The sequence below is a fragment of the Xenopus laevis genome, chromosome 7L (assembly GCF_017654675.1).
Source record: "Xenopus laevis strain J_2021 chromosome 7L, Xenopus_laevis_v10.1, whole genome shotgun sequence".
Classification (NCBI taxonomy): Eukaryota; Metazoa; Chordata; class Amphibia; order Anura; family Pipidae; genus Xenopus; species Xenopus laevis.
Genome location: NC_054383.1, coordinates 91,813,788 through 91,826,974, shown reverse-complemented (window position 1 = coordinate 91,826,974; position 13,187 = coordinate 91,813,788). Strand labels below are relative to the sequence as shown.

Here is a 13,187-nt window from a genome sequence, read left to right as displayed (position 1 = left end):
TGTATCAATTCTAAGGGTTGAGACACCCTGGCAGATTCGGGCGACTAATCTCCTCTTCGTCTGGGAGACAATCTCCCCAAAATGCCTTTGCGTGTCTTCCCGTCCGCTATAATAAAAAGTCGCCTGCGCTAAAGCACACACGGCGCTTCGTTTTCCGAAGTTGCCTCACGAGGAAACGAAGCACTGCGTGTGCTTTAGGGCAGGCGACTTTTCATTATAGCGGACGGGAAGACGCGCAAAGGCAGTTCGGGGAGATTGTTGCCCAGGCGAAGAGCTGATTAGTTGCCAGGCGACTAAATCTTCCCAAATCTACCCATGTGACACAAGCCTAACCGTTGCCTATAATGAAACCCAGAGATTCAGCTCAGCAGGGACAAAGATAAGAAATGTATCAACTAAATGTATCAATTTAGAACACTTTACAGGGTTGGTGACCCCCCCCCCCCAGAGCTGCTTTAGGAGGTGAAACATTACACTTTACACTTCAATATAAAAAAACGGTCACACAGAAAAAAGAAAGTAATTGGAAAAAGTCGTTATTTCTAGTGAACTATCTGAAACAACTAGGTGTTTGAAGGTGAACACCCCTTTAAGGTATGAAGATCCAAATTATACGATCTATAAAACCCCAGGCTCCAAGAATTCTGGATTACAGGTCCCATACCTGTAATATAAATTCTGTAGAGCCGGGAAGCTGGAAGATGGTTTGGACCTGACCTGTCTTCCTACATTAGTTATGTATAATTGCAAACTTAAAAATCATGTCACTGTTTGAGCTGTTGGAAGTTCTGAAATATTTTGAGTGCAAAGGTTTCCTGTCTTTTGCCTTATTTCAAAGCATTTAGATTTTTCTGCACCCACCCACAGACTTCTGTTGGGCTTTATAACAAGGTTGTCCTACAGCTCTATAATTTTGAGCTAATTTGAGAGACAAAGCATGTTTACTCTACGTAGTTGAAACAAAAACTGTACTTTTCACTGCCAGGTGTTTTTTTTTTATTTTTTAATTATGTTGTGGTTCCCACTTTCCAGGGGACAGTGTTTAGACAGCGGGTGGTAAAATATTTGTGGAACTGTTAAAATAGCACCTGGTTACCAAAAATGTTTTCATTGTGGAGAGTAGAGGGAACACCCTTGTTTAAATTGATAGACTTGTACAGTGCAATATTTGTATTGATATAAATGCAGGAGCAAAGATGACAGTGCTGCAAGGTCTGCAATTTGCAGCATAAATCTGCAACAGATTTAGAAATCGCTGTAGTCTTTGTTTTTTGTTTTTTTTTTAACACACAGCATGTTCAGTGCTTTTCAGGTTGGATCATTTACAGATTCCAATTGTGTACACTCTGTTTAGCCCTTGTAGTGTTTCAAAAATACTGGTATAGAAATACTGGTATATTTACTGTAAACAGCAATGTGTTATAATAATACAATTTTTGAACCTCTATTAAATAACACTTTTTACATATATATGTGAGGGTTGCTAGAAGCACCTAGTTCTGTTTTTAAACACAACTTTGTACTACCTGCTTTCATTTCATTGGGATTCTAGGCCAGCCTCCCTACGTCTGGTTCTTCTATACGCTGGAGCCCCATATTCATTCCATTTACGCAACTCATATGCGTTTCAGGTTTGGAGAAAAATATGCCATTGCACTAACATAATATTGCTTTCTGGTGTAATCCTTTAGCTGGTGCAGAAATGAGTTACACAATATATTTGCGTTCGGTCACACGCAGCGGAATTGAAGCTGAGGTCAGCCCGGAAATGCCTCCTTTCACGTATTTGGGCTAACCTAAAATTAGTGCACATTGGGCCCTGAGCAGATCTGCTTCTCTCAGCCTCCAAAAATACGCAGGCTGACAACAGCCTTCAGCCTGTGTGCCCTCAGCCTTAGGGCGAGGCCATACGTTATGTATTTATGTTGCATTTTTAAAACCACATATTCGATCGTAAATACGCACAAAATTAAGAATAGAATATTCACTATAGCAATTCCCACTGGGAGTTTGCGAGCCAACATCCGCCACTAGACACCATTATTTGTGTTTTTCAGCAGAAATGCCAAGGAAACACCATATTATTGAGCTCTCTGGGATCCACAGGTTTGGAAATACACTTTGCTGAAACACTCAGCATATTTTCAATATGGTGGCCAAACTCTTGCAGGATGAATTACCCATATACATATTTTTTGCCATTGTATGCTGGTGACGTAATTATGTTGCCTATTGACGTTCAATCGTGCTACATTTTACATGAGTTGCTTTTTCACTTGGCTTTGTTTTCCACATAAGTTCTTCCGAGCAAAATTGTGGGGAATGAGAAAAAACAGAAATGCATGTTGGGAAAAGAAAACTACTGGCTGAAAAACGCACGTTATCATGAGCGTGTGTTTTTATTGGTGTATTTACTCTTGACCACGCTTTTTTAAAAAAGTAATTCAACCCTTAACGGAAAAAACATCTACCCCCCCCAAGACCCTGAAAAAGGCTGCCGTGAACTGCGATCTCTGAATCTGTACCACAGAATAAGTAAAAAGTTAGGGGAATTTCTCCGGTTTGGCAGCTAGGCTAGGGCGGAGGAGGGTGCGGGATCCACGTAGGTTAGGGGGGCAGGGTTTTTTTTGTTTTTTTTTATTAGTTAAAGGTTGTATTCTCCTTTAAAGGCCCAGAGGCAATAACTCATATCAGCCAATCAGCAGGTAGCATTTATTGGTCACCTGTTTAAAAGCAAACCTATTGGTTGCTCCTGGGCAAACGTAGCGCCATTAATTACATATGGGGGTATGTCCTCTAATGCTGGTAGGAGCAATATCGGTCCAAAAGTCTGTCTACATGTGTAAAACAGGAAATATTAGCATGCATAGGTCATGGCACTTTTAAGCCTAATATCTTTGAATATGGGTTTGTTGACTTAACTTTTCAAGAGGATTTGCATATTATCTGTTTTTGTCTCCTACCAAAATCCATGGGAATCCTTTTCCCCAAAACAAATCCCGGGTAAGGTTGTTGGCCAGTTCATTGTGCTTGATATGCCATCTTAGGGAAAGGTCACACTGGGCGTTTCGGGAGATTAGTAGTCAGGCGAAATCTAAATCTCCCCAAAACACCAAGTGTGACCTTACCCTTAATGGCATAAAATGAATAAATATTCCTATGTTTTCTTTAGCCCAGCCTGTAAGTTAAGTACCTGTAACCTCATATCATGGAGATGTAGAGCTCTTTCAGCTAATTAACACAAGACGCTTGACATTTGTGGGAAATGGCTTTCCTCAGAAGGTACAGCAGTTTTACATATGGTACTGATTGCTTTATCACTTGCATTTGGTTATTGAATTCCTTCTACAAATTTTGCTTGGAAGGAACTCTTTTCCACAGACTTATGTAAAACCGCACGCAGGCAAAGCTATGGAAGCCTGAAATGGAATAACTATATTAAGGCATTTGCCTCTAGTGGAAGACGCTCTCTTTGTCAGGCCCTTTAATAGGGGACATTATATATTTGGGACATTGTGGAAGATGAGGTAGTATTGTAACCACATGTGTGTTTCCATTACTGTGCTGTGGAGCAGATTTGCACATTGTGCATTTGCAGAGGCATTGAAGCACATCCAGGCCTTGTTAATCTGTTCTATCAGGTGAGGGGAGGAGGCAAGTAAAGAAACTGTGTGGAATTTCAGGCAGGATAAGATCCTGATGGTTGACTTGTTTATGTTCTGCTTGTACTATACAATGATACAGTGTCAGAAGGTGCCAGGTAGTGCTGAGTGTTCCCTGCGTGGCTTCTCTGAAACAAATCTTCTCACTCTGTTCTTTAACCTCACGTTTCCCCCACTCACTGCTTCTCATTTACAGCTTTTTTAAGGAGGGAAGATATTTAAATTTCCCACTGTCTACAGTGCTATGTGGGTGGGAATAATAGGAATATTTATCATGTCACTCACAGCAGGCCTTGTCCCTAGTATCTGTCATGTTTCTGTATTCTATCTTCTCTTGGTCATATCAGTCTCTTCTGTATTCCTCATTAGAAACAAACTGACTGATCTAGATTTGTTTTTATATCCGTATCCTCCCCCCCCCATGCATTTTGTAAGGTAATGTACCCCCCCCATGCATTTTGTAAGTTTATTTACCCCCTCCCCCATTCCTTTTTATAAGGTTATTTACCCCTCCCCATTCCTTTTTATAAGGTTATTTACCCCTCCCCTGTGCATTGTGTAAGGTTATTTACCCCTCCCTCACCCATGTCTGAGAACGTTTTAAAGGGTGGGTTCCCCTTTCAGTTAACTTGTAGTATGTTATAGAATGGCCAAATCTAAGCAGCTTTTCAGTTGCTTCATTTATCTAAAGTCATCACTGGTCCTGGCCGATGGAGTTGTTGGGGGCACGTTCGTTAACACATTTCCTGATAGGTGCCGGCAGTACTCTATATGGTGAATGCGTTTAGGAGGGGTAAGCTTTCCAGGTTCTGTTCTTTGGCCATGTGCCTATGCCAGTCAGTTTGTTTGAAATTGCCAAATCTTTCCTTGCACTAATAGTTGCCTTATCCTTAAGGTTGCCTTAAAAGATGACTTTGGGAACCATGTTTCCCTTTTTAGCCTCTCTTTGCTTTTAATAAGGTTAGAAATCCATGCAAAATAATTCTTACAGTGCTAACATAGTGATCCATGAACAATCAATTTAACAAATACACATTATGCAATAGCTTTGTGTATGTTAGTTTTGCACTCTGGTCTCCCCCCTCCCTATTATGGTTTGGTGAATTTCCTTTTTATCATTACAGTCTATAGATTCTCAGTGGGTGAATAGGTCTCCTGCTCAATCATTTTCATGACTGCTCCTGTTTAATCCTTCCCCCTCTCCTTTCTGTGTTTAGGGTTGTATCTTCCCTACTTGATGGTGACATTTGCTCAAATGAGATGCAAATCCAAGAGGGTTTTAGGTGCTCTTTAGACCAGAAGGCATCTGCAAAGTTAATATGTACCCCACCTCTATTCATTAAATTGTCTTTGTCCACTAAATCCCCTATGTTCCTACTCCACACCCATAAATTACTGGTGCAGGTACAATCTAATCAGTTGCTTTCCTTTCGGGTGACATAAGGGTGGGGTTTGACTGACTTTACCTTCCATAGGGTAGGTATGTAGCAGCTCTATGCAATGTATTGCATAAGTATGTGTAAAAACTATTAGTGTTTTAAAATGTGGATATATATATATATATATATATATATATATATATATATATATATATATATATATATATATATATATATATATTTTACATAATGGCCATTTACATGAATTTTCTTCTGTTAAGACTATCCAGTTTGCTGTGGAAGGTAGTGCTGCCTTTCCACAATTTCCAGGTTTTTTGTTTTTTTTTTTAGTGCAGCCTTTGCCTGGTTTGTGTTAGATCCATTTAGCTTTTTGTCTGGCAGGGCAAAGAAGTGTGTGTTTAGTAAGAGATACCCCGCAGAGCAGAGACCTGTTCTTTTTGCACACAGTGAAAAAGGCAGTAGTTAACAATTTTATCTTTCTGCTGTCAATGGGGAGGAAAATCAGCCCAGGCACTGCTATGTTCAGGCTCTGTTAGCTGACATTGTGGAAGAACAAAGTGTTCAGGGACTGGAGGAGATATGAATCTGTGAAAGCAATAAAGGATTAATTCACAGAGCATTTCCTCTAGGATCACTGAGGTTTAATCCTAATAAGGTGCTTAATACTTGATCCTGTCTCTGCTCACCGATTGTGCTCTTTCCCCATCAGCAGCCCTGGAGCCCCATTGTCGGTACTGCAGGGACTGTTCTGCTGTGGGGGGTATTGGATAAAAATAAATAGATGCATTGTTATGGTTAGCACTGTGTCTGATCCGCTCATCATTTTTTAAAAGCCCTTGCCAAGACAGAGTAAAATGAAACCTGATCTATTGGAGCAAAGCTAGGCCACTAGTTATATTGCCTGTCTTTGTTTGGCGTATGGGTGGTTTTATTGCTCAGCCTCTCCTGTTGCAAAGATGTCAGCATATCTGCTCTGGAAATCTTAGCAATGCTGAAGGCTGGGGATCTGGTTAGCTTCATTTGCTCTGCAGCAGGAAGGAGGGAGGGATGAAAGGAAGCCGTGTTTATATAAGAAGTGAACAAACCAGTGCAAATGTTTGCATTGTGATTCAGTTTCAGGAAAGCGCCTACAGGCAGATCGCTTGTTGACCTGCTTCATTTACATTTAGCAAGGATCCTATCATCAAGCCGTGGTTATGCCTCCCAACAGCTCACCTGATGGAGCGGTCACACACAAACCAGTTTGTTCTCACTTGTTCGAGTGCAGTGTCACAATGTGTTGACACGAGGATTGATTCGCATTTCTGCGTTTTGTCATATATGTTTATATACCGTGGCTATTTTTTTTTTTTCGATTGATTTTTGCCTTCACTTAATGAGGGAGAAATATACGACAGCATAGATCATGTGCAAATGGCAGTTTTCTCCATATTTGCTTTTGTACATATGCTTTTTAGTATCCATATTGCTAAGCTGCTAGAATACAGTATAACATGCCATTAAGTGGTTGTAGATAGTGGTTCTAATTCTGTCCTCGGGGAATGCCTTAATGGAGCGAAGCAATATGGCTCCTCGAGTGAATACAAACATGTACAGTACAACTACTGTACACAGAAAAATGTTTTTTGTGTAATGAAAGAAAATGTAACCAGTATTATCAATGTTTGTCTTAACCTAAACATTGTTACATATAGGTAGTGCGTTTCTCCTTGTATAATACTGGGGATATGGGATATGTTTGTCTAGCAACCAAATTCACATTTTACTTTTCATGCCAAAAAGACAGCCATCTTATTTACTACAATAAAAACAGTCAATCTATACTACAGTGAAATCACTGTTTAGTATCTTTCAACAAATCCCATTTCCTTACCGAAAAAAAACGACTAGCTGCTAACAACTAGCCAGGCCATCCCAGAACTTAATACATATTCAGTGCTTAACCTGTGAATTAAGTTTTTGGAGTACCTTTCAAATATGAAACATTAATAAAACATACAAATACATCACATAAACTCAAACTAAATCTGAAATCGAAATCGGTTTACCCATTATCTGTCCGTGTAGGTCATTTAGTTTGTGCTAAGTTGTTCCCAAGCTTGTTCAAGCAGCTGCTACTGTGTAGGAATGTACATCTACATTATGATATTTTCTGTTTCGGAAAGTGAAAGCTAACTATCATTACTTCGTTTTAACAGAGCTTTTTGAAGCACTGGGGTTGCTGGAGTGGTCCAATTTTTCCTGGAATCGAGTGACAAATTCAGAAGACTGAAGCCCAGGCTCACTGTCTACCTTTCACGGAGGCCAAGCCGTGAGAGGACAGAAGAAGGCACGTGGCGAATCATGACTGCCGACAAAGAAAAGGATAAAGACAAGGACCGGGATCGGGACAGAGAGAGAGAAAAACGGGACAAGAACCGTGATGGGGAGAACTCAAGGCCGCGACGCAGTTGCACGCTAGAAGGGGGTGCCAAGAACTATGCAGAGAGCGACCATAGTGAAGATGACGACAATGAAAATAATGGCACAACGGCAGAGGAGGCTGGCAAGAAAAATAAGAAAAAGTTGCCAAAGAAGAAATCGCGATATGAAAGGGCCACTAATGGGGAAATTACATCATTTGTCACAGAAAATGACGTGGTCTACAAACCTGGAGGTAAGGAAATCTCAATTTGCATAATGTATATGGGGCAGCAATGATGAAAAGATTAATTAACTGGGTGTTGTGCATTGATTTATTGCTAACAGGCTGTAAAGTGATCTCATAAAGGCGCATTTACAGTTGCATACCACAAAATCTATACAAACCTGCAGAGGTCTGTCTTGCAGTAATTGACAAATGTTGGAGAATGCTTTTTTTTATAAATCTTCATTCAATGTAATTTCTGAAGCAATATAGAAAAAATAAACCGAGTTTAAAACAACATGCAATTTAGGTTGGGAAAATGTTTAGAAGCAGCCTTTTGCAAAGAGAAAATAAATTACTGGCTGCAACATCATGTGTCATTACCTGCCCTGCACTCCACAGCATCACAGCCTTTCTCTCTGCATGAGGCTAAGCTTAATACAAATAACATATTTAGCCTACTGAGGTTAGAGTGATGCTTGGGATTCTAAGCTTTCTGGGTTTCTTTTTTTTTTTTTCCAAGAGAGACATAAAGGTTACACATACTTACACAGATGAGATTCTGACTTTTCTCAAGCAGCCTCTTGGGGATTTGAGCAGTAATACTCTCTTGCCTGGTCTCTGATATCGCTTTATGCCACCCACAGCCAGTCTTCTGCATTGTAAAGGCTTTTCTGCCAATCATCAGCACTACCGAACCCTGTCTCTGATTACACAGAGGGAGCTTGTGGTGAAATCCAGGCTTTGATTTCCTTAAGATGAATTTCTGCCTTCGAAGAGGAGATCACATATTCTCCTTTATAGTCTGACAATGCAAAAGTGAAAAGTTTTCCACATTTATAAGGATATTAGGGTTTCTGCAGGAAGCTGAATGAATTACTGTACAAAAGAACCACAAAATGGCACAAGGTTAAAACATTAATTAACATATCCGTAATTAGGAGATGCCTTAAGTCGAATTTACATATTGTTCACCTTCAAACACTTTTTTCAGTTCAGTTGGTTTCAGACAGTTCACTATAATTAAAGACTTTTTCCAATTACTTTCTATTTCCTTTATGTGACCATTTTTTCTAATATTAAAGTGTAAGGTTTGTTTTTCACCTTCTAAAGCAGCTGTGGGGGGTAGGGTCGCCGACTATTTAACTAACTGTTGTAAATTGATACATTTAATTGATACATTTATCTTTAGCCTTGCTGACCAGACTCCCTGAGTTTGATTAAAGGTTGCTGTTAGAATTGATACAATAGTTGCTAATAACAGACACTGCCAAGAAATATATCAATGAATTGTATCAATTAAATGTAACATTGTTACATTTCAGAATCTGCTCCTGGATCACTGAGCTGCCAGACTGAAACACCAGAGAACCAAACATTAAAGGAGAAGGAAACTACGGAGGCATTTTATTGCCAATAGATTAGCTGCAATAATGCAAGCTATAATGCTATATTTATTCTGTAGAATGTTTTACCATACCTGAGTAAAAAGCTCTAGAAACTCTCTGTTTGTTTAGGATAGGAGCTGCTGTATTAACATGGTGTGACATCACTTCCTGCCTGAGTCTCTCCCTGCTCTGGGCTCAGATTACAGCAGAGAAGGGAGAGGAGCAAACTGAACATGCTCACGCCCAGGGCAATTAGGTTTAAGATGAAGGCAGGAAGTCTGATACAGAAACCCATGTGTACACAATAGAAGGAAAGAAATGCAGTGTTTCTTTTGACAGGGGACTCAGAGCAGCACTACTTTGGGGGTTTATTGGTATATTTAGAAGGACCTTTCTAATAAGGCTTACTTAGTTTTAAAGTAAGTTTACCTTTAAACTTAGATTTTGGGACAATGGTAGAAAATAAAATATGAAAAGGAATTGATAAAAGTCTTTGTTTATGGGTAACAATGTGAGAACAACTGAACTGAAAAAAGTGTTTGGAAGGTGAACAACCCCGTTTTAAGGGAAAATATAACCCCTTTTTGACATGACCTTATTTGGTTCGACCTGTGAGATAAAGTTGCATAAATAATATCTTAAGCACTATAAATATCCGTTTTTTAAGCTGACATACTTCTTTCCACATATTGGAAGTAGAAAACTATAAATTCACCTTGAACACTATACTTAACTGTTCCTAAATCTATCGGCTTATCAAGCTATCGAATTCCTTGTAGCTGCTTTACGATTTTATTGGTGCAAATTCATATAGTTTGCTTGTTATATGTATAGCATTAAGTTGTTTGCTAGCCGGGCCACTTTTATTTACTTATTGGCCGTTGTATAAGGCCAAAGCAGTGGCCTCGTTGATTTATGTCAAATCTGGCTCACGTGAAAATCCTGTTAAGTGAGGACTGCGTATGTAGTGCTATCCTTGCAATCTAGTCCATTTTTATTTGTTTTTGCGTTATTTAGCTTTTTATTCAGCAGCTTTCTGGTTTGCATTTTCAGCCATCTGGTTACTAGCCCAAATTACACTTGCAACCATGCATTGGTTTGAATGAGACTGGGTTATGAATAGGAGAGGCCTGAATAGAAAGAGGAGTAATAAAAAGTAGCAATAACAATACATGTGTAGCCTTACAGAGCATTTGTGTTTGATGGGGTAAGTGACCCCCGTTTGAAAGCTGTTAAGAGTCAGAAGAAGAAGGCAATTAATTTAAAACTCTTAAAAGGAAAAAATGAAGATCAATTGAAAAGTTGCTTAGAATTGGCCATTCTAGAACATACTAAAAGTTAATATAAAGGTGAACAACCCCTTTAACTCGGAGCCAAAAGATTAGATAGCCTACCTTGTTGGCCAAATGGGCAAATATCTGCTTGTTTAAGTGAATGCACCACAAAATTCTACGTGTACCTGCTCCTAAAGCAGGGGTCCCTAACATTATGTGGCCCAAGAGCAATATTAAAAGGTAGAAGTGGTTGAGAGCCACATTCAAAAGATAAAGGTGTTTTGGAACCACAGAAGTAGTCAGTGAAAAATATTCCATTGGGTTGTGAGTTCAGTGATCTAGTTGGCAAGCCCCATGTGATTTAGCAGCCTTTGACTGTAACCCTTTGTAATTCAGCATGAAGTTTAGTGTGGTCACTAAGAACTGTGGATCTTAAATTTGAGCATGTGCTTGAGGCTGTTGATAGAACATCAGATGGACTATGGGATTGCTGGCCTAAAGGGAAAACTACCTTCTACTACATTCTGAAGTCCATTACCCTTTAAATGCTTTGTGTGCTTAAGTTGTTTATTTCTGCTTGTATATAAAACCATGCTGTCTGGTCTTGTTGTGGTGGCGTGTTTCCTTTATATCCTATACCCTCTCTTCCCTCCTTCCTTGAAAATTCCTTTTCACCATGGCAACAAATTGATTTATTGTAGGTTATGTGCAGCCAGCTCTGCTTTCAACCTTCCCCACCAGGGGCTATCGATTTCCACTGCTAACCAGAAAAGCAGATAGCTGGGCGTGATACGGCAGTGTTGTGTTTCCCTGATCCACTTGAAAGGATGCTACTATTATTATAACTATTTCTTTATAGTGCTCCAAAGGTCTGCCATACTGCTATACAATAGCAGCTGAAAGCACCTGGTTCCAGGATTAGTGTACCTGGGTTGTGTGTAGACTGCTTTTTAACATTGTACTGGTAGGGGCCAGTGAAGTTGGAAATAGGGCAGTTGAGATAATAAGACATATTAGTTACACAATGAAGTAGGTGACAAAAGAGCAGGTTTGCTGCATTGTTTGCATTGTTTCCTCCAAAAGGATTTGCCATTTTAAAATGCTATTGACACTAAAAAATTTCTTTTCAAAATATTAATCTATATTAAAAGTTACCTGTAGGTCATGTTGATCGTTTTTCACTGATAGTTCTGCTTTTGTAAGTAATTGTCACTTTAAGTTCCTAAACCAGACTGTTTTGCCAACCTGACTATCCCTTCCTAACCTGTCGGTTAGATTTTCTAATGCTAACAGACTACTGCTGCACAAATATGGCAGCCCCCTGAGTTGGGCACCCTACTTGCTAGGTCGCTGGAGCCTACCAGTCTCACCCAGTTTGAGTGCAGAGGGGTCTGTAAGCTCACGGCTATTAAAATCTAGTAGGTTTAGTTATGCTCTGAAGTCACAGCAAGACTTAAGCTGGCCATAGACGCAAAGATCTCATTGTACGAATCGAGGATTCGTACGATTTTCGGAACGTGTGTGGAGAGTCCCGACAGTTTTCGTCCGTCGGAGATCGGTCGTTTGTCAATCGGTCAGGTTAGAAAATTTCTGACGGCTGCCGATAATATCTCTGTGTGTATTGCCGATCGTATGATCGTATGATTTTCAGTGGGAGACTGTCATTAGCTTTGTCTATCATACGATTGCTGTCAGGGGCAGAACATCAGCTGATCTGTTTCTTTAACTACTATATTTTTAATGGTTAGTGGCAGGTCTGGAGATGGGAAAGTCCGATCCTACATTGATTTTTACGATCGGATCTTTGCGTCTGTGGCCAGCTTAATTTTGCATCATGTGTTGGCAGCATCTTCTTTGCTGTGTTAACAAACAAATTGCATCCCTGCAGCCTAACTGGAGCATTCTGCTGAGCTTTGTATGTCAAATTTATGGTGGTAAATCCCGCACCCGCCTGCATCCGCTTGCACCTGCCTCCTCCCCTTTATCTATAGACCCACCCGGCCAATGACATCACTAAAGGGGCAGAACGGGCTAAGAAGTGTGTAGCAGTCACCTGTTTCAAAGGATGAGGATAGCCCTATTCACTAGTCCCAATAACCTCTCGTTTTATCCTCTCTAACAGGGTAAACACAATATTTAACAAGGCAGCCTCACTTTGGCAGGTCATTGCGTCTGGGAGGTTGTCTGGTAGGATAAGGTCTTTAAAGAGACTTGATTATTGTAATTGCAATAAAAAAAAAATAGGAATTAGTGTGTCCCATCTGAACAGTACTGCATTATTCTGGTTTAGGAAAATCGTTCCAGTCCGTTTCATATGGAAACTGGGATTTATTTGCCCAGATTGATGTTGGCTATTCTTCTTTAACCCCTAGGCACTAGCGTGATTAAATAAATGTACCAGTAAAATAGCTTTTTAGAATGTTTACATGTTCTTGCCTCTTTGTTATAAGATTCAGTCCCAATAAATTCTAATAAAAAATTATAAACTGATGATACCACCCTAATGTTTTTATAAGCACTTCACAGACTATTGGACCGAGCTAATTATCCCATGACTTTACTGGCACAAACATTTGAACACTATCCACTCCTGCAGGGACTAACTGTTCCTTGTGTGTGTGATGTGGGTTTAATTTGTAAACCGACACAGAATTGTTGCATAGAAATGCAAGCTCTGTCCCACAGAAATGCACTTCAATTATATACACACACTGTGCTTTTCACATTCTGTATTTGCACACATTGCAGTGTCTGACATTTAGTAGAAAGGAGCACATGGCCTCTTCATAAAATATCCTGGGAGTTCAGTTCTCTGTTTTTTATTGGTCAGGAATCGT

At 39.8% G+C, this 13,187-nt stretch overlaps 1 protein-coding gene across 1 annotated transcript; it reads left to right on the top strand.

The window, feature by feature from the left end:
• The first annotated feature begins 4,347 nt into the window (after window positions 1–4,347).
• On the top strand, window positions 4,348–10,953 carry LOC494667 (uncharacterized). Its single transcript, NM_001094513.1, has 3 exons — window positions 4,348–4,455; window positions 7,261–7,718; window positions 9,014–10,953. Exons 2-3 carry the CDS (start codon window positions 7,406–7,408, stop codon window positions 9,106–9,108), a joined length of 408 nt encoding a protein of 135 aa, NP_001087982.1. The 5' UTR covers window positions 4,348–4,455; window positions 7,261–7,405; the 3' UTR covers window positions 9,109–10,953.
• The last annotated feature ends 2,234 nt before the right edge of the window (window positions 10,954–13,187 follow it).

Bases quoted from the DNA above. Each gene is read 5' to 3' on its own strand.
- LOC494667 (NM_001094513.1), top strand. From the start codon at position 7,406: ATGACTGCCGACAAAGAAAAGGATAAAGACAAGGACCGGGATCGGGAC. The intron at 7,719-9,013 runs GTAAGGAAATCT...GTTACATTTCAG, and splicing joins CGTGGTCTACAAACCTGGAG to AATCTGCTCCTGGATCACTG.